The sequence below is a fragment of the Poecile atricapillus genome, chromosome 1 (genome assembly GCF_030490865.1).
Source record: "Poecile atricapillus isolate bPoeAtr1 chromosome 1, bPoeAtr1.hap1, whole genome shotgun sequence".
NCBI lineage: Eukaryota > Metazoa > Chordata > Aves > Passeriformes > Paridae > Poecile > Poecile atricapillus.
The window spans coordinates 165,679,747-165,707,678 of NC_081249.1; the positions used below are offsets into that span (position 1 = coordinate 165,679,747).

Consider the following 27,932-nt stretch of genomic DNA (forward strand, 5'->3'; position numbering starts at 1 on the left):
TGCAGGTGAAGGTTATTGGTTTTTTCTTCTGTGGGGCTGTTCCTTGAGTGGCTGAAAAGGAAATGGGTCTCTGGATATGAACTGAAAATTCAGAGCATGGATGAGAACCTGCTCCATCTCAGACAGCACTGTGGGTGCAGTGACATCTTCAGTGTCTTTCGGCTTGCCACATACCTGAGGGAAGGGGTAACAATGCCATTTAGGATGGTGAAGCTACAGAAATCACTTGCAAGAGGAAAACAGAACAAAATCCCACTCATGTTTCAGCTTTGCATCTGAAGAGCTACAAGGGTCTGCAGGAGGGTAAGGGCACACGATAACAAGAGCCACCTGGGTGTCAATGATGTGTGAAAATAAAAATGTGCTAGTAGCTGATTTCTCATCTGATAATTACTTTCTGAGGTCTATTTATTATGGCTGGAGACTCTTGGTCATAAAGCAATGCCGTCTATGAGGAACATGGAGGCCGCTTTTTCAACCTCTGCATCCTAGATGTGAAAATCCAAAAGAACAAAAGCCTCTTCTGAACACTTCAGCAGAAAAATGGACATATATAAAAGGTGAAAAAAATGTTAAACCTATGACTTGATGCTAAGTGCTTGAGGAGGAGCCTGGACTTCTAGGGCAGAGAACAACTCTAAAAGCAGAGGTGAATGAAACAGCAGACTGAATGTATATATTCAAACAGGGTTTTGAAAGAATAATTTCTCCTGTTTTTTACAACTGTTTGGGAGCTCTTGGTATGCTCTTTGATGATAGCAGCCAAAATGACTAAGAGCTGTCTGTGGAGCCAGCCCTTCCTCCTGCCACCAGGGAAACAACTGCAACACATTCAGGCAGTCATAAGTTTCTACTCTTATTTTTAGATTTCTGATAAAAAAAACTCAGCTTTACAGCTGAGAAGGAAGAAGAAGCAACTCAAAAGCAGCACATACCTGAACTTTCAACAACCCTCAAAGTGCAAACTTTCATCTATTAATTCAGTAATGCCTAATTCAACAGGGTTTTACCTTTTCCATTCCTCCTGACACTAGCTGTGTTCTGGAATTGATCTTGCTCTCAGCAAGATGAAATTGTTCATGTTCTTCCTGGCTTTACCTAGCTCTTCTTCATATGAAAGTAGCAGTTACACCTCTACAACCCCTTTTCTCTGTGTGAAGCTACCCAGAATTCTCACCATCCTGGTGATGTTGGGTTCTATTTTTATCAGACTTCATTCCTTTCACATGGAGAAGTGTGTATTTTAACACACTGTTTGAAAAAAACTCTGAAATATTTCTGTATCATGTCTCCACATGTAAAAAGGTGTGGACAACCTGCAACTTTCATGGATCACCTCACAACCTCTAATTTTGCTGTGCTTGACCTTGACTGAGTCACCTCTAAGGAGTGGCATCTTCAAGTGTGATCTGGGGCTTTAAATACTTTGTTGTTGCTTTTAGGCTGGAGTTTTGGGGCTTGTTTCAGGTTTTGTTGGTTTGCTTGTGTGGGTTTTTTTGAGATGACCTCCCTTATGAAAGTCTTACAAAGACAGATTAACTTTGTAATGCATATCATAGAATTAATTAGCTCTCCTTCATTTTCAAGACAAAACATGTCCAACACTGTTGCACTGTGGGTGGATGAAACTGTCAACTTTATTTTTATTCACAGGCAATTCCTGTATTCTATGACCTCTCACAGGTTTGTGAGTATACACAATTAATTACAGCATACTGGTGCTAAATTTACAGCATTAGATATTTCTGGTTTTCTTTGGGAAACAGTGCTTTTTACTCATGAAGATTTTTACTGCTCAACATTTAACTGTGCTGTCCACATCAAAGAGCTCCAAAATCTAACTCATTTCTTTAAACTGTTAAGGAGTTAAAACTTAAAGAACAAGCTTTAGTTTCTTCATTCTTCAACCAATCTGCAAACTAGTCACTGTAATGGAATTCATTAACTTTTTTTTTTTTAAAGTTAAGAGTTAGCAAGAGTATTAAAAGAAAATCCAGAATTAATAACTCAATGTTTAGATTTAGGATGGATTTAACAATCACATAGATGGCTTGTAGTGTTCATCCAGAGATCCTTAAGAGCATTGTGCTTTGAAAAAAATTATCCATCTTGAAAGCTCCAGGTGGTCTGCCAAAATGCCTCTTTCAAAGCAGCAGGCTGTCAGCAGGTGGGATTGCAGGGGAGAGCACTGGCAAATGCTGCACTGCTCATGGTCTGGTGCTTCAGCTCCCAGCACAGTTCCAGCACAGTGGCTGACTCTCTCCAGGTTGCATGCACGTAAAGTCTGGATTATGACAGCTATGAAAAGTTATCACTTGTAGTAAAGGTTACATTCAGGACTGTTATTTCCATCAATACCCAAGGCACACTTGATTCATGGCCAGGCATATTCTGAAACAGACAACAATGACAATGAATAACTTTTCAGATACTCTGCTCTCAAACTATTTCCCAAACTGACTGCAGTGGGCTGCCACCAGGAGTGAGGGCAGCAGTTCTTCACCTCCTCAGTTGCATGTACACACTCTCTGAACTACCAGTCCATCCTCACATTCCCTACCCTTCTGCTTTCTTCGCTCCCTTTTTTAGTTCTCTTGCATGGCTCACAGGCTGGGATCCCAACCTCTACCACAAACTCCTAAGACAGAATTCCAACACTATACTGCCCTTGGCTCTACTGCACCACCACAGGGGTCAGCATGGACCATTACTTCCCTGCTTTCCTACCCCACACATGAAGGACATAGCACCATATTCCCTTTCATTGCCACAACCCAGCAGTGCTGTGGTGTTTTGAGCCAGCAGCTGAGGGGGTAGCACAGAAAACACAGCAGTTCCAACCTGGCTTCAATGTAAACTCATACTGGAATTACAGGGCAACGCCCTTGCACCAGTCACATTGTTTTGTTTGATGTTGTGTGGTGCAGTGGGATCCTCTGACTGGCTGTCATTTCCCCTGAGGCTCAGTATGGAAATTAAAGGGTTATGGGGACATGGATCATTATGAGTGGGAGGGAACTAATAATGACATTTGTCAAAATAAACATTTCTAACTTTAGAGTGATTTACTGACAAAATGATAACAAGAACAAAACAGCAAGAAACTTTTAGGATTAAGCTTTATCTGCCTATTAGCTTTTGTTCTTTTAGCCACAGTTAAAACTACAGGGCATATCTGGGAACCTCATTACCTGTCAATGGGGTATCCTCCTTCACAAAGGTTGACCAAGGCATACAGCTGTCTCAGTGCATACTCATACTGAAATAAACAAACATTATTAACCATTTCAGTGATGAAAAGCAGTCATTGTTTATCCAGACTAAATGGTGGAAATAATTTAGGGATGCTATAATATCCAAGGTGTTCAACTGATGATCTAGTACTGGGCTAAATGGATCTTTTTTCTGCACACTTTGCTCTTTGAAATTCAGACAATTCAGCAATTCAGCTTCTTTGAACTTAGGCAAATTCAGCTGTGCTGCACATTGGCCTCATACACAAGACCATCTAATCCATTTAATTCTTAAAATCCCACAGAACAAAACCAAAAAATCCCCTGAAGAGGCTATCTTGCCTAACACGAGGACTTATCTAAACAGTCTAACAACAGGACTTGATCCTCAGCTGGGATCCCAGGAAGAGCAAAGAGTAATAAAGCTCCTAAACTAAAAAGTGGTTCTCAAGAATTCAGCAAGACAATGGAAATAGCAGCAAGGCTGCTGCAAGGAATTATGCATAATACTATATCATAATATAGAAATCTCAATGTGCCAAGATTATGAATTCACAGTGGTGGTGGTTGTGTTTCTGTTTTGTCAGCAGAGATGTTTCAAGCAGAAATACAACATGATTTTTTTAGCACTGGGATTTCTGGGGAGGGAACTGATGGAAGCAGCACCACTAACTAGTAAAAATTACAGATTATTTTTGGTGTTGTTTTTAGTAAACTTCTTGTTTACCTAAACATAGTAGAAATGGTTCCCTGCTTCCAAAAGCACTACTTACCCTTCCTCCAAATCTAATCTGTATGACTGCCCCAAGGTAGCTCTTAAATAAAAGCTGATTTTTGCAGATGTGCCTATGACTGTGCTTATTTTTCTGGTCTGTTTGCCAGGTTATGTCCAATGAGTGACTTACCACAGGTAAGTGCCAATTGAAACAATGAGCCTTGAAGTGGTTCACTGCTGACTGGTAACAGTCATAATTGCTGATGGTCAGTCTGTCTGACAGAATCTGTTTGGTCTGTTCTGCTGATCCTGTTACAACAGTGACTATCTTCTGCATGGACTCTTGGATGAATTCTTTCACCTGTACATAAAAAAAAAGGATTTTAAAACACGTGTTTTCTAAGTCTAATTTAAAGACTTTGAATGAAATTTATCTTTCTTTAAAGCTCCTTTAACTTTCAGGCTCTTTAGAGAACCAAATGTTGCCATTTATTTTTAGCACAGTCTCTTGGACTTGTCTCTTAACACTCAAATGAAAAATGACAGAAAGTCAAGACTCCTAGAACCCAAAATCACTTAATGTCCTACTATTTACTAGAGAAAGCACCACTAATACCAATACTGACTTCCATTCTGCAGGAGCTATTTGATTTGGGATGTTTCAGTTCTACTGAGACATGTGCTTCTCTAACACCAAAGATTAAGTCTTCCCCACAAGAATATCTGTGGATGCAGATGAGGAATTTCCTGTCAGTAGAAGCTGTGAGACTGACTTTTGCATTTACTTGCCTAAATAAGTAGATAGTCACTACTGAATGTGTCTTGTGGAACAGATCACTGAATTTTAAAGAAAGAATAAACCATCAGCTAGAGGTTACCACTCTGAAGAGTAATTTTGTTGACTTTCAGGGCTTTTCCTCCTGCCATTGTTTAGGAGAGAAATCAATCTGGCCTGATGAGCAATTATTTTTTTCTTACCTCCAGGTACGCTTTCATCTCTGCAGCAATCTTCTTAGCCTCAGAAATGTCATTGGTAGCCATCAGTTTTCGTTTCATGATTGCAAAGGGTACATCAGGACTAGGTGTCAGGTCATAGTGTTCCACAGGTGGCAGAGAAATAGGCATAGCTTTCTTCCCCATGCCCTGAAACTGCATCACCTTCAAGGAAGAGATGCTCTGAAGGATAAAAAGTGAGCAGATGGAAATTGTCAATCACCCTCAATAGATAGTTCTTTCTTGGTCTGTCACGTAAACCTAACTCTCTAAATTTGTTTTATTAGAGAAAATAAAGATCACAGGGCTGCAGGTGTGTTTGTCTGTGCATATGCATATGTCGGGTTTTTTAATACAATGAGGTAAAAGCTGCCAAAAATCAGGAAACTTTTATTTCCAAAACCCACTGGGGGAAAAAAGGCTACCAGGTTACATAACTGCACCTTTTTTTTTTTTAACAAGTACTTAATCTGTTGCACAATGAGACTACTGTAAATGCTGTATCACCTCTTAGCTCTTCCCATTTCAGAGATCATTGTATTTTTTAACATTTCACTAATATTCATAATATGCCTGGAAGCGGTAAATATCTTTCTCATACTTTACTTAAGTGTCAAATCACTGACAGAACTTGGAGGACAACTTGTACCCCGATTTCTTGGATTAAAGCATAAGCAAATCTGATTTCCTTTAGCATCAAGATCATCACCTCTTAAATGCTAAGAGGTCTTCTAAAAGAAATAGCTCATGTCTAAAAATGACTAATCAACCCTGCTAGTCTACAGCTGGTTTTCTTCGGGGTTTGTTTGGTTTAAGGCATGAAAGTATAGGTTACAAAAGGCTTGAAGTTACATTTGAGCAAGAAGCCCTCTCAAATACATACTCTGTTTCCATACTGCATCACATGACTGGTGTTGGTGCGTTTCTTCACCAGCTGAAACTGCTTGTGGAGTGTCTCTTTTCTTAGATCCTCCTGCATGAAGAAAGTTCCATGAGGTCAAAGATAGTTAAACTCAGCTATTCTAAAAATGCAAGGGAAGCTGAAAAGGGTCTTAGCTGCCAGTGGGTAGAAATATGTACAGGGCAAGAGCTATAAAAGCTTTGAAAGACATAGAAATAAAAACTGAAAAGAAGGTTCAACAGCATATTCTCATATTGCTTTCAGTAATCTCATCTCCCAGCAAACAGGCAAGAAGGGAGTGAACTAGCATACAAATCCCAGATTTGTTTCATTAACACTATTCTCCATTATACTAACAAGTGGGATAGCACAGGTCCGTATTTAAGCACCCCTGAAGGAGACATCCAATTTACTGAACTGCACAGCTTGTTTAACCCATTTGGAGATGTGGTCTCAGATTAGCAAACAAAGATAATGTGAATTTGGAACTAGAAGTTAGATACTTGCTATCTTACAAATAACAAAAGACAACAATATTTCTGAAATTTGGTATTGGAAGTAAATTCAGTGGCCCAAACCAATAAAAATTATATATATGGTTCTGAGTAGTAAATAAATATTTTTACCAACTTAATTTGTTGAGTTGGTTTCACATAAAGCCAAATATTTTCACAAATCTTGTAAAAGAGCTATGTTTAAAAATCCTAGTGATCTTTTTTGTACATGAAATGAAGAAAATTTGTTTAACTTACCATATCTGAATCTTCCATCCAATTCACACTGTACCAGTCCCCAAGATAAGTCTGCCTTTCATCATCATAGTAACATGCATAAGATGACTCTCTGGGATTAGCAGCTGTTGTTGCATAAACTGTAATACAAAGAGTAAGGGTTTTTTTATCTTTTTTTTTTTTAATCTCCCTGACCCCCTCCATGATTTAATACTTAGCTGCACATTATATATTTGTCTAAGTATTTTGCCTTTCAATGATTTACTTCTAAATAGCAGAAAGGAAAAACGCCTGTTAATCATTCTGTTCAGTCACCCTCAGTGCTGTTCTAAGAGCTTCTTCTTTGCTGACAAATGTGGTCTGTGATGTTTAAAAAAATGCCTAAGAGAAAAAAATCTACTATTCAAGAACTGCCTGAAAGCACTGTGCACTAACAACTATCTATATATTCATTTTCTTTATAACAATAATGAGAACTTTTCTCCAAACTTGAAGTGAATCCCCTAAAAATCATCTTTTCTTCCACATGCCACCTTCTAAGTAATATACTTCATTGGATAATGCTCTACACTGAGACAAAAGTAAAATAAAGCTACAACATCTGCCCCGAGCACAGCGTTCCCAGTAAGTCATCTCTAACACAACAGGAATACTGTAAACACGTATTTACAGGTATCAAGACAAAAGCAATTTTGGCTTTTTGCCAAAGTCAATACATAGCATAGTTATACAACTGAAGGAAAATCCATATTTTAAAGTGCAAGTGTTCCACATGATTTTATAGAGCTATTGTGTTGTTTTGACTCAGAATGTACCTAAAGCTCAAAAGTAAAAAAATCTTGAATCTTGTCTGTGCAGTAAAATGCTCCTCTTAGCACCCTTCAAAATACTTAATAAGTAGCTTATTCAACTTCTTAGGTCATCAGTGAAAGCTGACAAAGACAACTTTGTACTCTAATACATAAATTGTCTATTTTCTGGCTTTCTAAGTTTTGTGGCAGAGCTGATTGTAAAGCCAGTCCTCAGACTGGAAATTTCTGACAGAACAAACTTTGAAAAATACTGAGCATTTGACTTGGACAATCATCAACATGAAAATTGCTTTAAAAAAGAAAAACTGGAAGAAATCTTGGTGGGTGTCAGGCAGCATACCCACAGCCAAACACCCAGGATTCTATGGACAGGCACATGGCTGTTCTCTGCAATCACATCTTCAAAACCACAAGAACAAGCACTTCTCTCCCTGATACAGAATAGTTTTTCAAAAGGTTGTGATTCCTCATCCTAATCAAAGCTGAGCTTCTAGCTCTACAGCAGAGAGCCTGGAAACCCTGGAAAACCCAGGTTACACACCCTCGGTTATTGTGCAAATGTGCAGCAGAACTGCCTGGCAGTGGTGTCTCACAACTGCTTTGCTACTCGATGAAACTGAGAGCAGGAACTTCACACCTGTTAGCAGTGCTGAGGCTGAGAAATGTCTGTATAACCAGGGCAACTACTTGGTTCCTGAAAAGAAATACTTTTTCAACTTCTTATTTCCAAGAAATGGAAAGCCCTTTCAGTCTTTTGTAAGACTCTATTAAAAGGAACTTCCTGTAAATGGAAAGTACTATCTTCTTGTGCTCCCCTGCTAAAATTCTACATAAACACGTCTTGAATATATTCTTGTCACAGTCAATACTTGCTTAGGTCTGTGACAAGTTGTGACATTTAAGTCCAGTAAGTTAACTGATTGCTCACCATTGATATTATCAGCCAAATGATTCATCATAGATCCAGACTCACATGCTTCAATGTAGAACACCATCTATAAAATAAAAGAATAAATCAGAGACCTTAAGAAATTCCATGAGGAAATGGAGAAAAGTTGTTTGGTGCTTTTTACCCATAGCTAGTCGGCCTGTACTGCTATTCCTGAAACAAAAGCAATGCATAATGCTACAAAACAAAAGACAATTTTTCATTTTCAGGAATCAAATTCTGTAGAAAGAGGAACAATAATGAAAAGGTGTTATTAATCTCTACAGAATCCACAGGGATCTTGGCTATTGTACAAAGCATAGATCAAATATACAGTCACTCTAGAGGTACAGCAACGTGTTAATATTGAATGTAATATCTCTGGAACTGATGCCAGCTGTGTGTTCCTAACACAGCCAGCCATAGAAGACATTGCCACAAAGAACTGCTTAAAAAAGCATTAATAAAAATGTTCAAAATATTAATTTTTTCTGCTTAACAGCACATGTGAAATAAATTCACAGAATTTTCTGACAAGAGGTGCAGTCTTTTAAACTATGTAAGTAACAGTAAGAAAAACATGAGGTATATACAAACTTCCTGTAATAACAGTGAAGTCTGGAGTGAACAAAGCACAGGAAGAAATAGTCAGGTACAAATTAAGGGGGTGCACTTACAGATGTTGTTTTTCTAGTCAGAATATGAAGCATTAGCAAACAAGAGTAATACTATATATCAACATTGACTGCAAAAAAACCAAGTAAACTATTTATGGAAAATTTGAAGCAGATCAATCCTTTTAACTGCAAAATCCTAATGCAAATTTAACTGCATGTAACAGATTCTTCCTCCTTTGATCCAACTCTCAAAATAAAAATATGTCTCTTCCATGCCCGCTGCTCTTTCAATTTCAGAACTTCTTGTTATGATTGGTATGCTTATTTACCTTCTGGTATTTCTTGTGATGATACATGTACCAAATAGTCTTATTCAAGTCCTTCACATGAAGCTGTAAAATAAGAAGGCTTGTATTAAAACCACTTATGTTCAACCGACAAACAATTCACTTAAGAATAAATACCAACTGCTTGAATATATACACTATTTTCTCAATATATTTATCCAGTCCTTTGCTCTTCTGAAGTATAATATTCTAGCATTTACCACTCTGGAAAAGATGAGAAATGGACCCAGAGGATACGCATGCCAAGTCACGCCTGTGTGAAACAGTCTGCTTGGACTACCAAAGTCCAGTGAACTGTGGAATGACATAACTTAAGTTTCAACTGAATGTTACAGATTCTAACTGGAAAAAATCCAAAATACAGTCATGAAAAAAATAATGTTCTTTCTCAGCCTCTCCCCTCAATATAGTGCACTAAATATTCTCATGTTTTACATTTATTCATTACTATTTAGTATGTCACTAAAATTATGGGTTTTCTGTTATTCCCAAAATTCTTACATCATCATCAGGAAAAGCCAGAAGTCCTGGAGCTCCATGGTCAGTGAAATAAACAAACACATGATCCTTGGGACCACTGTAATGAAAAAATTGCAAACAAAGTCTTTTTAACTACTCCAACCTAATCTTCATTACAACAACAATCATCTGCTTTTCAGTGCCAAGACATGTCAATATCTGAAAATAAGAGAACTGAAGCACCTCCTCCTCTTGGTAACAGTTTTTTCTCCCAAGCATATTAGTTTGGATCCTTATTAGAGGAGATGAGTGCCCGCAAAAGGAACAAAAACCAGAGATATAGGCTAGTCCCTCAAACATGTTGAGTATGGCAATCACACTTCATGTTCCAAACTGTAAACTGATAGTGAGACAGGGGCTGTTATGTAGGCTGTGGTGGAAACTTAATTGGTTTTTAATGGCTATGTGAAGAATTGATTATCATGTGGGCATTTGTATAAGTCTGGTAAAAAAGGAATGCTTTTATAACTAAGTTATACCAAGGCACCAATAACACTGGGATAAATCATAAAAACCTCTTTGCTAAGACCCTTGGGTATGTGTAAGGACTACTATGGCCATAATCAGCCTCACAGATCACCAAGCAGTGTGAGCCTACAGCTCCACAAGGAACTAATGCATGTACACATGCACCCATGAGGCCAGACTGGCTCTGCAGTCAGGTGAGCACTCAGTGCTCACAGGCTTTGACACTCTCACATCTGTGTAGTACAGTTTGCTCTACAGTCTGATTCCACTTAAAATCAAACAGATCCTGTTTGGGTGATGATAAGGTCTTTCCCTAACAGCCAGATCTGCAAAGGAATTTTCCTTTTAAACTGTATTCAGGGACAATTAAATGTAACGTGTAAAAAGATCAGAAAGAGTGTCCAGGCCCTCCTCTGTTCCTCTGTACCAGAGTCCATAAAACTTTACTTGCTTTTGCACTTTCCTCAGAACAAACAGGTACAACTGCAGCAGCTCAAGGGAACATTGTCCAGCCTTCTGTTTGGAGAGTAACCTACTAGTTAGGAGGACCACTTGAAAGTCCATCTGGAAGCCTTCTGGGGAAAGGATAATTGAGTCCTTGCCCCACCTAATAGCAAAAGTCAGGCCACTTGAAAATTCAAACAGAGCCTAATAAAGAAGGGTTGGGTGCTACTTTTTGAGTTCCTGCTCTTGATCCTAAGTGAAAAAAATTTGACCAAGGCAGAATGTAAACAAATAAGACTTATTTGTGGGTTAAAGTTGCCTTCCTGAGTACTTTGGCTCTCTGTGTGGCTACTTCCTTATTTGAATTCGAACATCAAGCTTTCACAGGTGAGCTGTATTCAGACATACATTTTTTTAAAACAAAAATTGCTTCATAGTCACCTCTTGACTCATTCCAGATAGTAGAAGAGCACAACCTGGTAACGTGCAGTAATTTATTAACGTTTGCCTATATGTGTGGAATATATAATTTTCAACCTCGGCTTTTAAGGATGAAGTTTAAACAATTCAGAGTGATAACTTATTTGACCATTCTCCTGCTCCTTCTTTTTTACTGTTCTCCTCAGTGCCTGGGTGGGATTCTTCTGCTCTGTTTCATTGCTAAGCCTCTAAAATCAACTGCCAGATGAAGACAGACCACAATTTTTCTTTAACAAGGCTAGTCCTTCCAAATGGTTGAATTTAAATTCTTAAAGGTTTTACAGTAATTCCTGTACACAGAAAAATATAATTATGATATAGCTCTTTACCAATAGTCAGAAATACAGAACAACTTAGTAAGGAGGCATCACACTTTCACATCTCAAATTCTGCAGAATCAAGATGAATAACTGACACCAGGCATCCTTCCTAGAAGACTTCTTATTAGGCCCTTAAATATATTAACTACATTCTTGAATCATCTAAATATATAAGCCTTTATAACCTACCATTAATTATAAATCTTACGTTCCACTTAGCCAATCTATAATTTATTATTTTTCATATATTAGAATATTGCCAAACTTAGAATCATTTGTGTAACTTAGTTTACAAATTATTTAAGCATAATACATCACTTACAAGTTTAATTGCTCATATTACTTTTTCAGTCACCAAGATTTTTTTTGCATTAATTATAAACCATAATTCCACTTCATTAGGAATGGAACCATGGTTTATATTCAGCCTCAATAACTGTACATGTGCTACAAAGACCAAGGCTGGGATTAGACATGCAGTTCTTCCAGATGATGAGCTGGTTAAGCTCTCACTGTCCCTCTGCCACTCACTGCTAAGTCTGGCCTGAGTTTGACCCAAGTCTTCAGATGATTAATGAAACTGTTCATGTACATTAAAACAAGCCTTAGAACACCCTTTCCAGAGATCTCCAAAGTTTAGCCACACTTTCTGAGAACTGCCACTTTTGCAAAAGACAATAGTCTAAATAACAAATACCTTAATACAGTTACTACTATCCTCTAGAACTTTTATACCTTAATCAGTCAAATATCAGCAGTTGCTTTCCTGTTTCTTTTTAAGAAACTAGAACCACTATATTTGTAATGTAAAGGACCTGGAACTGCCATCAATAATTTTGCTGGATTCTCAAGTTGCTCTAATTTACCCTATTCTTTTGTTGAAACTAGTGTCAATTTACAACTACACATGCAATTATTTTCTAAACTAAATTTCTCTTACCTTTTCAATACTTTTCCTGATCCCACCCCCTTCACTGCTTCCTCATCTCCTCTGAGAACTGCAAGAAAGTTCTTAGGAGTAACATCCTAATGATTTGAGAAGAATAAAGTTAGATCTGATTAGAAAAACAACAAAATCTTCATTTAGAAAGATGGCTTTTTAAAGTTAGAAACCATGCATGGATAACAAATTTAGCTGGCCATCTGTTTCAATACATCTTTATCTAATGACTCACTTGGCTGCTGAATCATGAAATCACTGAGTGACTGAATTACTGTACCGATTTAATGAAACAATTAGTTTTACATAGCTGTTCTTCAGATCGAGTTACAACATTTACAATCCAAGACCTTTCTTCCTTTTATTTCATTTGTCAGCATGGAAACAGTGTGAAGTTTCATTTTTATGATCAATGCTTCATTTCAAAGAATCTATTGTCTATATTCATCTTATGAACACCAAACTTCGTGCCAAACCAAGCAGGTGAATAAACTTGGTGCTTTATACTAAGTGCATTTTGGAATGTAAGCTACAGGGTGAAAAAATTTATTTAGACAGTGGACAATGGTGACCCTTCCCCAGGGAAAGGAGTTTTGTTCCTACCTCCTTTGTATAGTCCTTGGGCACTCCAGCGTACACATCTGAGCCATTAGGTCTGTTGATGACAATGCCTTTGGTTGGATTTCTGAAAGGAAATGGAACATAAATAGGAATAATTAGCCACACACCATGCAATGACCATAGAACTAGGAGCCAGCTCGCCTGAGAGTACAGGAACTTGCACCATGTGTCATTAAATGATTTCAGAATATAAAGGGCTTTGCACTTCAGTCAGTTACATATGTTTGTCTCAGGTGTCCTTACCCTCAGAGTACATTCAAGTATTGTACCTCAGATCATGTCAAATAATCTGAAGATGTAGGTGGATGGTCTCTATCATCTCTCTCCTTGCAGTCTTGTCTTTATTCCCCTTAACACTTTGCTCCCAATGCTGCTGTGCCTGTAATGTCTGCTGATTTTGGAGGAAGTTGTTTCAGATTTAGAGGCTGTATAAATCAACTTTATCATACAGAAAGCAAGGATATGCTCTAGACAGTCACCCAGAATGGGACCTGTACCAATCTTCATTGAATGTACATTTTGGGAATTAATCTGATAATATCTTCCCAAAAGAGCCCTGGAAGTCATACACAGACCTCCCCTGTGTTCATGGGTTTAGGCTATTTATCTGCTGCACACTGTTATGCCTGGGAGCTAAGATCCCTTACTCTCACAACAAAGCTCTGCAGTCCTCAGTGCCACAGACGATGCTGAGCTGTGGACTAAGGCATAGAAAGCTCACGAGCACATTTCAAAGGAAAATTATTGTGCTGATGGCTGATATCTCTATGTATATCACAGGTGGTTTTAAGGGCTCTTCCTTCAAAACCACTACAAACTCAAACCACACTGGTGACTATGGCATGTCTATATAGTAACCATTTAGATTGTGACCAGTGTACATTCATCACTTACTCATCATTATCAGCAATGTCATCGTACATCATGACAATGATCTGCTCGTCTGGAATTCCATTTCGGTGTACAATCTGGTATGCATGGCACACATCTGCCTGAAATTAAGAAAATTTTCATTATTAGTTTTAACAGAAATTTTACCTTTGATACCAGAAGCAAAAGAGCTTTTCAGACCTAAGAGCAGGCTATTGTCCAAAACAAACTGCATTGCAATATATGAGACTGAGGGTTGCTAAAGAGATGAAATGCACAGGTTAAACCAGAGCTCACTGCCTTTCTCTAATTAGGAGCAGTTGCATTAATAGTAGAGACTATGATTAATATCTCTCCCTCATTACCTATTTTGATTTCTTATTTAAACAGAAATCAGAAGTTACTTCAGACTTGGCACCGATAACAAATTTAACATGAAGTTCTCAGCAATATGCCGCACTGTGTGAGAAAGTCAAAATAAAAACCTTCTGCAGTGACAGATAAATCCAAAGTGTGCCAAGCAGACAAAAAGAGTTGGATTTCCACCGATTTCACTTAGTTCTGCACCAAGCCTGCACAGCTAAGCATTGAAGACTGTCCTTGACTTAAGCAAGTATTGTTTACCAATCTCATCTGTGCAAAGATTTTATTACATCTTGCTTTACTATGAGATGAGAGTTTGGGTTAAGGAATATTTTCTTTTTAACTATGTATTTCTTACTCTGCAGAGCAACAACTTAAGATTGTTCAGGAAATAACAGATTTCAGTGGAAAACAGAATTGCAGAATTTCTACTCAGGCTCTATTCCTGATTTGTACAGGATATGAATAAGCACATTTTCTTTACAGTACCATCTTCACGTGATGCAGAAATAACAATACTCATTAAAGTGATATTACAGTAAATGCAGAACACTATCAAAATGCTAACTTAGTATCCCCAGCCCAAATTATTCTCTTCTTTAAAACTTACAGTTCCTGAGTGCCATAATGGAACATTAAAATCATTCCTAGACTTGACAACTACAACCCACCACATGCTAGAAAAAGCTGTGCAGGTTTAATGGAAGAGATGTCACCTAACAAAAGCACACTCCAAATGCAGGCAAGAAGCAAGCTTTAAAGGTTACCTGTGTTGAACTAATCTAATTTGCTAATTTGGAAACCAAATTGATGTGGTTTAAGTGGACCAATGTCTGTTCAGATTACTTAGGAGTACTAGTGATTTTGATTAGTTTAACCAAAAGGACACTGTAAAATACTGTAACTTTACAGTATTGGTCTTGGTCTTCTAAGTGCAGATGAAACTGAAAAGACAAGACAGTTGTACAAGATTCTGTGAAGGGTGAGGCACGTTCAGTGATAATAAACTCTCCAACAATAAAATCTCTTAATATGACTAACCGTGAATGTTAAACTGTTCTTACTAAAGCAGTTCCGTTTCCTACTTTGCAGGTCAGCAGCCTATGTTCTCTTCCACCTACCCCAGACAATCTCCCAGTTAGTTTTCCATTTCCTTATATGTCATTATACCAGCTGCTGCCTCAACAAGTTAAACATTGAGGTTAAACAGTTAGGAAGGTATTCCATATAATATGAAACAGAAGAGCACAGGTTTGACCAAGAACATATTTGATTTTCAAGCAACCCAAGCAGAAGAAAACACTAATCAGGGGTTCTCTACACTGATTGATAAGTAGATCATACGTCCCTTCTCACTCTCAAAATACCACACACCTCTGTGATGCTGATAGGAATCTTTACAGGCTGGCAACACATGGAAATATTTAGGCATGCAGTGATACAGTATCACCACATTCAATCGGCAAGTGTCTTGAGCTCCCCCAGACATGTGGCTGGCCAGTAGAGACTTCAGAGGTGTTTTTAACCAAGTGCCCAAAATGAGTTAAACTTTCTAAATGTATATTATCAGCTTTTTTTGGTTTCCTCTCCTTCCTTCTGGTTAATTCACTTTTTGTTCAGTATGTCCTGTATTAGCAAATAGTAGTCATTAGTAAAATCCTTACTGTAAAGAAAGGCAGATCAATGTAGTCAATTCCCTTTAATCTTAACTTATGCCTGTTAGGGGGTTGTCCCAGCCTTTTTAGGCTTTTGCTAAGGGAACTGTACTTGCTAGTAGCATAATGATATCATCAGCAAAGGCTAAAGCAGCAAAAACATGTTTTCCTGATAAAACTCCATTGACTAAAGTAGGACAGTTATGAGTAAACAGGGTTTATTGCATAGAATTAGCTGACCTAGTCACCTTTGATATTGCTTATGATTGGTCCCTGTAACCCATAAAACTCTATCAAACCACAGTAAAAAAGTTTTTGTTTTTTTTTAAAAAAAAGCAGCTAGAGCAGGGAGGTGTATGTGAATCTAGAGTATTTCCTGTTGATGTGTAACTGCCTCTCAAATACTGCTATTCGAGCCTGTTTCTCTCAGAAATATTTCTGGCATATCTGTAAACTACTCTAAAAGAGATAGCTGTTCACTTGTTCCAGATGTCTTACTGAAATTATTCTTGCTGGTTTAGTATGTGAAATGTATGCTATGAACATTTACTGGATAAACTGTCACTAAACCGTGTTTTTGTGACTGTGATTTGGGGTAGGGCAGCAGCTGCCCCACACAGCACAGGAAAAAGCGCAGTTCCTGCTGCACAACTGACCTTATGGGCAGCTCCAAAATGGACACTGTTAAGGGCATGGTTCAGACCTTTCACACCCTGGTTAGTCTAAACCTTTTGCTACATCAGCAAATTTCGATGGAGGATCTGCTTAAATAATTAACTCCCAGATTTTGAAAGGATGGGGATCAGAGGATGAATTACCCTGGTTTCCTCTGCCATACAGCTGTTTACACATTTGAATGACACAGCTTTTAAGCAAACTACTTGGGGGGATTTTTGGAAAAATCAAGTTGTTTATGACACAAGCTTGCATAAATAATTCCTAAAGGGAAAAGTTTGGACTTGTGTGAAATTGGTTACTTCTTATCTCATGACTGCTAGGTTCATGGCTGAAAGGAACTGTCAGCTTCACCTTAAAGCAGCATGATTCCCACTAAAGCTGTGCTGAAATGCCACAGCCTAAATAAGAATGAACTCTAATATATAAACAAAGTAGAAGAATATGTCTGAAATGCCAGCCATGTCTTACTCCTTTGCTTAAACATATATCAGTGAATCTGCCCAAAGCTATAACTCTATCGAGAATTGGGGGAAGGTTTCCTGAGAGTTCAGTTTAAATTTTGTAAGCACAATGAAGAAATGCTAATTGAAGCCATGAAGCCAAGGCATCCTTAGTGTCTGTTATCTACAAGACAAGAGAATTTAAGACTGTCCTGGAATAAGATACTGCTCTGGCTGGTAGTGTCTTGAACCCTGAATAAATAGTCTCTGACCCACAAAGCTCAGCAAGTATAAGGCTAAAAACAACAACTGAAAACAGACCCATGTATACAAATACTTTTTTTTTTTTTTAAATTTTGCCTGACTTTTTCAGTCTGGCATTCCTTTTGAGGTTGCACTCCATCTTTAGTAACTCTCATTTCACATCACGCTTTTCCCCAGACTATGCAGTTTTGAGTATCCAGGAAGCATGGCTCTGTCTCTGGTCTGATGTAAAGCCAGCTTCAGATTTGAGTTAGCTGCTATGTTCATCTCACAGAGGAGCCACACTATTTCTTCTAATGAGAACCAGTTTGTTGAGTTATTCTCTACATCTGTCAAAAGCATTTAGTACTGTATTTGCTCATGTATGCCACTAAGTTTTCCAGAAGTATTTTATCCAGCTCTTTGTGCAGTAGAGAGCTGAGCCACTTTCCTAGGAACAGGGGGAGTACTCTTGAACAGCAGCCAGTCCAATAATAGAAAAGCTGTTACAGAGAAGACAGAAAAATTGCTGAGGAGCAGAGAGGAGCACACTGATAGCCCTTCCACAGCCCAAGCAACTCTAAGCAAAACCACTAAAGTAAGGATAAAAACACCAAAGAACTGAGAAGCCACAAGCATGAAGCAATATACAAGCTAGCACTCTAATGACAATAAGCCTATCATGCTGGGCTCTATACTACACAAAACACTTAAAATTTAATTTAGGAATTTGATGAGATAAATGTGTAAGACAAGTTTAGATCATCCTGATTAGGAAGAAGTCCTGTTTCAGCCATGACAGTGGAAGCAACTGCCTGCAACGTGTGAATCTTGCTCATATTAAGTGCAAATGGTGGGTTTTTTCCTTATCTTTTCTATCCTTGGTTTGTACTGATAATGGACCCTGACCACTAACAGCTAAATAACCAGTCATAAGGCAGTTTCAGATTCCTTGAGGTTACAGGTGCAAACTCAGTGTTTCCTGGGTCTGCAAAGTCTTTACAAACTTACTATTCCTGGGGTCTGTACAGCATTTAATGTATGAAATAAGATATTTTGGAGAATGTCATCTATTTCTTCTGCTTTTGTGGTTGCTCTGTCAGATGAACACATTACCACCAAATAATTACTATGGCGGAGAATACAGTATGTGTTGACCGTGTTGAAGCAGGCAGCATGCAAAACAACTGGAGTTCACAAAATAAAAACAATACAAACATGTAAAACCATGTATTAACTGTATGCTGGACAGCTGAACTGAGCAATTGAAACCCATAGATGTGTCTGCTGAGTTCTCAGATTACAAAGGGACATTATATGTGCATAGCTGCATGTAGGGAATAGCAACAAGTCCAGTAATAAAAAAAAAAAATAATTCTGGAACACCTCTACAAATGCACTTGTACACAGGCTAGGTCAGAGAAGTTCTGGGGAAGAAGGGTGATGGCAGGAGTGAAGTGAATTAGAGTACAATGTATTTACCTCTGCAGTTTCTCCCTTGGAAAGCAAAAAAATTGCACAAATGTGCAATTCTGGAGCACTGCTCTGATTTCCTATAGTACAGGTATGATTCTACCAAATAATACCATGTTTCTATGTGTGTTCACTCTGTATTCTGAAGTACAGAAGGGAAAGACCAAGTCCTGTTCCTGGTTCCTCTGTAAGTGACTTGGGCAAATAATTTAATTACTGAAAATGTTTTTACTTCCACCTCTGGAAGGCAGGAAGGAACACTAACACACAAAGACATGGAGATGAGTGTGCATGTTTTCAAAAATCTGTCAGAACTCCTAAGATCTCTGTAGCATCTTTCCTCCTCTGAATAACTCTCCTAAAAGTCTGTCATTCTGATTGTTTTGCTAGGAACAAATTTCTCCAGTTTTTTGATACCCAAGGCATCCTTGTCTGGCACACTTCATGGCACAAGAGGATTTCCCATGACTAACTGCTGGGTCTATCTCACCACATGCCACTCCTACCATGCATGCTCACCCCCACCAGGCCCTTAAGGCTGGCCACGAAAGGCAGAACAGCACAAGCTGCTGATGTGCTGCATCTTGTTGGAATTGAGTTCATAACAAGTTAAGATGCACAATACCTTGCTCAGGATATGCAAGTAAGAACCCAGCCTTGTTGTGAAGGATCCTTCATACAGACTCTTTAATGATGCTGCTTTTGTTACTTTAATAGGATTATTATTTCTTATTATTTCTAATATATAATATAATATTATATATATACATATTTCTTTTATATACTATAATATTATATATATATATATAGTATATATATATATAATATATAATTTTCTTATTTCCAAATGTTAATACCTGAAGCAAGTGGTAGTTTAAAATACAGAGATTTCTAGTATTTAAATTAATTAAAATCTGACATGGCAGATATTTCACATTAGTTGACATTATCTTCAAAATTAAGGTATTTAAAGAAATCCTGCTGTCATTTTTCTAACATTGAAAAGGAATTACTTAATAACTATCTCCAAAGCATGAGCATACTCAAAAGTTAATAAGCTTCTGTGAAACTGGCATGATCCAAAGACTCATTCACTGTTGGACACAAGTATGTAAGTGTGGATCTTGTGTCCTTCATAACCCTATTTCACCTGCCAGATACACTTGCCATTGAAGACTCACTGACAGAGATTTAAAAACTATGCCCAGGCAACTGAGAAAAGGATTCTCATGAGCCACAGCTTCAAAATTGTAGTCTTGTTTAAAGAACAAATGTTGTGGTATTAAATCCTCCGAGAATGGAAGGGAGCCAGCTAGACTGGTTATACAGCAATAGCAACAAAAAGAGCACAACTTAGTCATTAAATTGGACACCCCAAGACAGGCAGTAATCAAGCACAGCAGTAGTATTTTCATCGTTTCCCAATTCCAACTTTAAAACTCTTCTTTAAGATTAAATTTGAAATAGGAATAGCTTATATTAAGGCTGTAATATTCAAACTATGATTACTGGGTGATATCTACACTGGAAGGAGCTGGCAAAATCCTTAAAACCTGACTGTCAAAATGTTGAGCTAGCACTTGCTAGTAACAGGTTGATCTTCAGATGCAACAAGATTGTCAGTCTGATTAATTTACTTTTAAGCTCATCACTGTGCTGGAAGTTACAAACTGATTGTGAGCTGAGAAGGAGGAGAAACATACACAAAACCCAGGGTGCCCAACACACCGAAGATTGTTCCTCAATCGACCAAGAGGATGAAGTCTCTCTATATTTTACAGGAAGTTACATTAAAAATAATAAATACTTTAAAAGTTTCAGCATTCAGCAAATCAGCCAGTACATGTCATACAGCTCAGTTTTAAAAATCCTGATTTTGTACACTAGTTTTTAACCAACGCTACTATAATAAACTATTCTTCTAACATTTAGAAATATATAAATGTACACACAAATCAGAATTAAATTGATCCTGTTCTCCAGGAAAGCTGAGTTGCAAGCTTAGAGCAAAGATGGCATTTGCATAGGTTTATCTGTTTAAAGGATTGTCCAGCATTCCCCAAGGGGAAAATGCTGCAGAAGTTTTCTGACTGCTGATTATAAATCTTGAACTTAATCACAGTTAAGTCACTTGGATTTAATCCTGTCCATAGTGACACCCACACTCAGTTCACAATTTCACAACACGCTGTTTTTCCCAGCAGTGTTAGACTTCGGAGTTCCCTGCACCCTAGTGCACTCTAACTTTGTTGTGCCAACATTATTCTGAGGCCATGCTGTTGAACACAGTCAGCAAACTGGTTCAGGTTAAAAAGAACCCTCTTCCACATGTCCTCCACCCATCAAAACATAGAGAGCATTTGCAGCCTTCAGAGACTTTTTAATTAGAAAAAAAGGGATGCTTCTCATAGCATAATGAAAAAGAGGAAAAAAATGGAAAGAAATATGCATGTGTCTCAAAATGAGGTTTACCTCTAGATACCATTTGTACAACTGCAAGTTGGGGTTAGAGCCTCTGGCCTAGTCAGTAATAGAGTATTTACCCTAAAAGGACAGGTCTCCCAGGTGCAGAAGTGTGATTAGAGGAAGAATACTTCTCCTGGAATGACAGCTTTTTCAAGAGGCTGGAAAAAGTTGTATTAAAAAAAATAAATAAAAAATCACATAGTAAAAAGGAGCAGTGGAAGGGAATTCTTGGGGTGGTAACAACAAGAACTAAGAGCAGGTTCTGAGTGAATCTTGCTGCTGTTTGCTTTAAAAACTTCACACACACCTGGGAGTCTAGAAGTAGAAGCACTTGCTCAAATGACAGAAGGTCTAAACTATAATCAACTAATCTAGATGACAGGCAGCTATCACCTTCCCTCAAGTCTGGGATCTGGCATTTTCTGGAGCATGGACAGCATCAACATGTGGAACCAGTGGTCCTTACCTGGTGGCGATAGTTGTACCAGCCACTAGAACCCGCAACAATCACCACCCAGTGCTTGCCTCCATCTTCAGGTTCTTCCATGAGGAATGTGCTGATGCCCAGAGCACAGCCCAGCAGCACCACTGCTTTCAGTATCATCTCTCCTCTTTATTTACTCCACAAATGGGAGAAAATTTTCCTAATGAAGAATTCTGAGAGAAGTAAATGAGAGGGTATCAATCAATAAACAAATGCAAAACAAACATCAGCAGTATCACAATTAGAAGCTTTTCTTGCTTGTGGGGTTTTTGTGTTTGTTTTACGGACCATTTAACCCACAGTACAATTTCTGGTCATATCTTTCTTTAGCACCAAGCTGCTACTAGTTACAATAGTTTTTTGTCAGCTTTCAAATCTGACTGAAAGCAATTCTGAATAGGACAACCAAGTTGTTCAGCTCCCTCTGGTTGTTTTGTTCTATAATAGCTGGCAATGAATAAGTCTCAAATACAAAGCAAGCCTCACTACCAATTACTTCACAGATAAAACTATTTCAGATTAAAACTATTCTCTTGGTCTCTGCTTCTGTGATTCCTTGGTTTCTACTCACTGGCAATTTGCCTATTATTACTGAGTCAAATCCCAGGTGATATAGAATACTAAAGACATGGAGAAGTTCTGGGGAGTTGGAAGGTCAGTGTCACAAAAGCTCTCTGTGTCCACAATACCAAAGAGGGTGGAAAGAGGTCGTGCCACTGCTCTGCACAAGATACAGCCCTAACCACTGGGGCTGAGGGGAAGTGCAGGCTTTGAGAGCCTCACGCTATTTGTGCAACCTGTTATGCTAGTGGAGAGCATATGTGAACCAGTACCACATGAAAGAGTAGCATTTTTGCGTCTTTTGCTCAATGGTTAAGAGTTTGCACAAGGTGCACAGTGAGAAAACTTCATCTGAGCGTGATAAATCAAATTTAGAAAAGCAGAGTACAGGGGATTTTTGAGTCCATGAAGAAATGGCTCTATTTTCTTGAGAGGACTAGAAGTAAGGTCCTAGCTACTGAACGCACTGAGCACCTTGATTGTCTGATAAAGCTTTTACTCTACAAGCAAACTATCTGGACACATCTGATCACAGGCTTAAGGTCTGTGTTTTGAATTGGGGTTGGGGGGCAGGCAGGTTCCATTTACTGGTCACAGCCTCAGGTCTGCTGCATCCAGTGTGAAGCATTCTTAAATGCTTCATCTTAAAGCAAACTCCCCTGAAGAATTTAATGCTCCTGGCACATGCATAAAGATTACACATTTCCTCATGCACTGAGAGATGGGATTTTACACCTACCTACTTACAAAAATGAGATCCTGGAAGTTAATCATTGCTGCTAGGTATGGAAGAGGTGTTGTGGTAAGAAGCAGAGTAGTCTACTTTAACATGGCTTTCTCTGGAATAAAAGCTGGAAACCCCCAAGCCATTCAACACAGTCACAAGGCAAAATGTCAAAACTACCACTAAACCAAGTAAACGGTATCTAAGTCAGCCTCAGTACTCCAGTCAAAACCACCAGCCACTAATCCTGCAGCCACTAAATGAGGCTGAGACAGAGAAGCAGCCAGCTCCTCTCCAAAGCAGCTGTGTTCAGAGCAGACTACTAACCTAACACATAGCATGGGTTCACTGGTCACTAAGACTTAGTCTTGCAGGCAGTAGTATGAAAAATATATATATGCATATATTTTATATATATATATATATACACATATTTAAAACTTGGGGGTTTTTTTATCCTTCTCAGTAGAGCTAGCACAAAGTAAAGGAAGTCATAACAGTCAAGGCAGAATCAAACATTAACTGTTATGAAACTGCTTCTTCCAAAAATTTATCTTTTAGGAAGAACCTACTCTTATCACTGCCTGTAACACTTGGAGCAAGAATAATACACAATAACTTAGCAATTTAGGGTTTGCTGAATTACTAACTTCTTCAGCACTCAAGCAGATAAAAAGGAATAAGCAGGTTTTTTTTTCATTAGATGATTACACTCTCCCATGTTGAGCTGGAATTGTAAAGTTTTGTCACTGTTGCCAAAGAATGTGACTTTGTATGGCAACTCTGCCTGATCTATCTTGACACTTCTTCAGATGGTAAGACAAATAACATACTGAAAAATGTGGTGAAGATGCTCTGTGTGTACAACATCCATAAGAACTGCCTATTCTGTTGCCTACAGCCTGGCTAAGATTCATACCAACCTGTTTAGAACTTCTGTAAAGCACCACAATATGCCACAGGCCAATGAGCCTATTCATTGCCAATATTCAATTTCATGTATATTTAACTCCTGAAATATCAGGCAAGAAAGGAAAATCAATATTGTTTAGACAATCTGCTTATAAATCTTATCTGAGTTTGACTTACTGGAATATTGAGCTGAATTTCCTGCAAACAGATCCCTCAGAGCTCAGTGTCTGTCTCCTAACATTTCTCCAACTATAACATGAATTATATTTAGATGAAAAAAAGAAAAAAAAAGAGAGAAAATTAATGGTTCAAATAATTGCTGGAGATTCTGTCACATGATGCTTAGCTCTTTGAGTTACCATTCATTAGAATCCAGGGCATATCAATAGAAGCTGTATTGGTGCCAGCTGTTCACTGGGCCATATAACATGGCTAATTTCAAGGAAGGTGCGGACACACAGACATCCGTCACACAGAAACAGTCACTGCCACTATCAGTTACTGATATACCAGGCAACTGGAAACAGTTTGATGGGATTGTCTTTCCTGGTGAGTTCAGGCTCCTGACTATACTAACAAGGATCTACAGTTCTCAGGACCCCAGCCAGTACCTGTGAGCAGGCCTGTCTGTGCCACACACACGTACCACAGATGTGCCACACACCAGCACTGCACTCTGCCTGTAAACACAGGCCCCACAACAGAAAATCCCTGGGCCAGATCAGGAACAGAGACTTAAGCTACCAGCCCCTCAGGCAGTCCCTCCATGGGGGATTCAAGAGTCTTCCAGGTAGTACAAGGGTATCTAGGTCCTCACACTTCTCTTCTCTGCTGAGACAAAATTTGTGACTGATGCACTCAGGGAAAAAAAAAAATAAACACCAAGAAACATTGCACTGTACTAGCAAATCATACATATTTTGTCATGGATTATTTAGAATAGAAAAGAACCTTCTCTTTGGCACAAATTAATAACACATAATCTCTCTTACTTCTCTACTCCGACACTATAATTAAATCAAAATAACAACAGAAATAAGGGAGGAAATTATAAAAAACCCAGACATACCACCATGTAATAAACCATAACTAATAAATGCTCAGCACCCTGAAGTTCTCTAAGCAGCAATTAAAATAGGTTTAAACACATGTGCAGTGGAAATGGGTCTTCATTGCTGCTTAAAAAATAAAAAAAAACCAAACCAAACAAAGTACAAACAAACGATGATCAAACACACAAATACACTCATGCACAGACATATTTCTTCTTGTTTTAAAGAAGGCTTCTGAGTGCAAGTGGGCAATTTAAAAGGCTGTGTTCAGGGTTGTGTTGTATGAGTTCTTGACCTACAGTTAAGAAAAGAAAGCTCCCCATCACATGCTTTGTCCTCAAATCATATTAAGAGAGAGCAGCTCAGCTGACCAGCTTACCACAGGTACAGAAAAAGCCTTTCTCTGAAGATCCATCACATGCAATCAATCCTAAATCACATGCAGATGACTATCTGGACAAACAAAAAATTCACTACAAGATAATCTTGAAGTTTTGGTTGACCCACAAAATATTTTAAGATTTGATCAGCTCTGCCTAGTGTTTCTGATAGAAGAGTTAATTAACTTTGCCTTGAGACCATGCCAGGATAAAGGCCCATCTCGGACACTGTGGGTTCAGCATCAGATCACCACGTACCCATGCAGGTAAGGCTGCTGTGCAGTTTGTACCATCTGTGGAAGAAGCACATCCAGAACTGGGTGGCTTTTGCCAGAACAATTCACTCTTAAAACCAGTCTGTCCTGACAGAGGTACTTTGACCACTTCCCAGTAGATAACTAGCATGCAGCTCTGACTTGATGAGAGGGATACTTAAGAAAGACCACATCTAGAAATGGCCAGCTGCTGCTAGAACAATTTTTCTGTCCAACTGCCTGTTCCCTGAGCTCACAACTTTCCTTTGGGAAACAGTCCTTTAAGATAAATACTCTTAGAACAGGACAGCACTCTAAAGAAAGGGCTTGATCAAAGTATTTTCCACTAGCTTTTAAAGCAATATTGACACTTCAGTAGCTTGCACTCCAAATACCTTAAGCATAGCCTCCAAGAGCTATATAAACAGAAACCGTATCTCTATTTTACTTGCATGAGAAGTACACTAACAGTAAACTTGCTGAAAAATAACAGCCTTAAGCTGATCAGATGACCATTAAAGCTCTTCTATGAAGTCTTTCTTAAGAGCTCACTTCCTATAACTACTAGCCTTTCAGATTCCCAAATCAAGCCACAGTTCCTTCCTCCACAGAGTGCTTGCATATTGCCAGCCACTGTAATACTTAGATGCTGATTTCGACAAAATATGTGACAATCTTCCTCACAGAAAACTGATGTCCACTGTACCGTCAGCAGTGTTCTACCTACCCACATGCTGTGCTGACTGCTACACAAACAGAAGCATCTAAACCTATGATTAGGCCCCTGCACAAATAATGTGATTTTCTTTCTGTGCTTCTGTCATAGAAATAAAAAAATCTTCATCACTATAAATTCTGACAAGGTACATTTTGAAGGAGATTATAGTCCCTGCTGCAAAACATTTCCTTACAAAGTCTGCTAGTAGCCATTCTAAGAACTGGCTTAGTATGATTAGAACTTGCAGTAAAATATTACTGTTTAGTTACTGAAGATGTATAAGCCACTTCTACCGTAAAAACCCATGAAGTTGTAGTTAGCTCAAAATTATTCTTGATATTAAATAAAGGTATTTAAAAGTAATTATAAATAAGTTCATTCTCCTGTTTACTTTTCTCAGCAGCAGAGATGGCACAATTTACCTGAGGGTAAAAAAAAAAGCAAAACAAAATCATTCCTAGAATGGTGATAAGCTAATACACCTGGTTTAGGGGATTTTTTTTCTCTATGCATTTCAAAAACCCAGGTTCAAATCTGGCAAACCTTAAGGCTTTAATAAAACTGCTTCTGCTATTTACTTTCATATTTGTCTGCAGACATACAAAGCCTCTGCCATCACATTCTGATAGTAAGAAAAAACAGATCCTGCAATACTGCATGAGTAACTTTGTTAGGTTGCTTGAATTGGCATGGGGGTGTAAGGGTAAAAGAGTAAGTCAGATAATGTAAGAATGTCTGCTCAGCAAACATGGAAATGTTGGGGGCACGGAGAGAATTAAATTCTGGAGAAGTTATTACGCAGAAATTCCAGTGTGAGATTACACAAGATTCCTGAACTCCACATGTTTATATTAGCATTTCAGATCTTGGCTACAATATTTATGTTAACCCCCAAACACAGACACTCAACACAAGTGGGAACTAGTGGTGCTACTACCTCCAAGCAGAACCTCACGTTACGGCAAGGCTGTCTACCAGCTATAAATAACCAGCCACAGCGCAGCACCTTTGAGGCATCACCAGCTCTCTGCAGAAATCCCGTAAATAGTTACTCCATCCTTCTCTCCCGTTAAAAATGTATTACTGGTGATTAAATCTAAATTGCTGCCACTTCTTTCTCCCCCTCGCCCCGATCTCCCTCAGCCCTGGGCAATGCCCTCCGAAAGGAGCCGCTCTGACTCCGGTCTCTTCCAGCACGGAGGGATCAAACACAGTTCCCGGGCCAGGCGTGCCAGGCCCAGGGCCAGACGGGGCGCCGGACGAAACGGCGGGGGCTCGGCAGCGCTCGGAGCCCGGGAAGGAAACCGGCAACCCTCGGCCGTTCCCCTGGGAGGCAGCGGGGCCGCTCCCTCGCCTCTGCGCCCGGGTAACGGAACGGGCCGTCCCCTGTTCACAGTTCCCTTCGCGTCCTCCCCCTCCGGCCGGAGCCCCCGGACAGCGCAGCCCCGCCGCCCTCACCGCGCCGTGCCCAGGAGTCGCCGTCGCGGCCGCTCTGATTGCGGCGGGCGCCGTGCGGAGCCAGGCGACATCGGCGCGCGGGGGGGCGGACCCGGGCCCAGCCAATCGCGGCCGGGCGGAGGCGGGGCCGGA

The 27,932-nt window shown here is 39.0% G+C and overlaps 1 protein-coding gene across 4 annotated transcripts; it reads right to left on the reverse strand.

Annotated features, from left to right (window-relative positions):
- Nucleotides 1-1,619: 1,619 nt before the first annotated feature.
- LGMN (legumain) lies at nucleotides 1,620-27,932 on the reverse strand. 4 transcript variants are annotated; one of them, XM_058854643.1, is made up of 14 exons: nucleotides 27,801-27,932; nucleotides 21,724-21,901; nucleotides 13,964-14,061; nucleotides 13,052-13,133; nucleotides 12,449-12,534; nucleotides 9,779-9,854; nucleotides 9,260-9,322; nucleotides 8,314-8,380; nucleotides 6,595-6,713; nucleotides 5,825-5,914; nucleotides 4,927-5,124; nucleotides 4,139-4,309; nucleotides 3,192-3,259; nucleotides 1,620-2,391 (listed from the first exon to the last, which is right to left on the reverse strand). In XM_058854643.1, the coding sequence occupies exons 2-14, from the start codon at nucleotides 21,859-21,861 to the stop codon at nucleotides 2,352-2,354; spliced, it is 1,296 nt and encodes a 431-aa protein (XP_058710626.1). In that variant the 5' UTR covers nucleotides 21,862-21,901; nucleotides 27,801-27,932; the 3' UTR covers nucleotides 1,620-2,351. The 4 variants fall into 4 exon arrangements, with proteins under 4 accessions (XP_058710626.1, XP_058710645.1, XP_058710617.1 ...); XM_058854662.1 differs by lacking the exon at nucleotides 27,801-27,932 and adding an exon at nucleotides 25,629-25,652; XM_058854634.1 differs by lacking the exon at nucleotides 27,801-27,932 and adding an exon at nucleotides 24,116-24,187.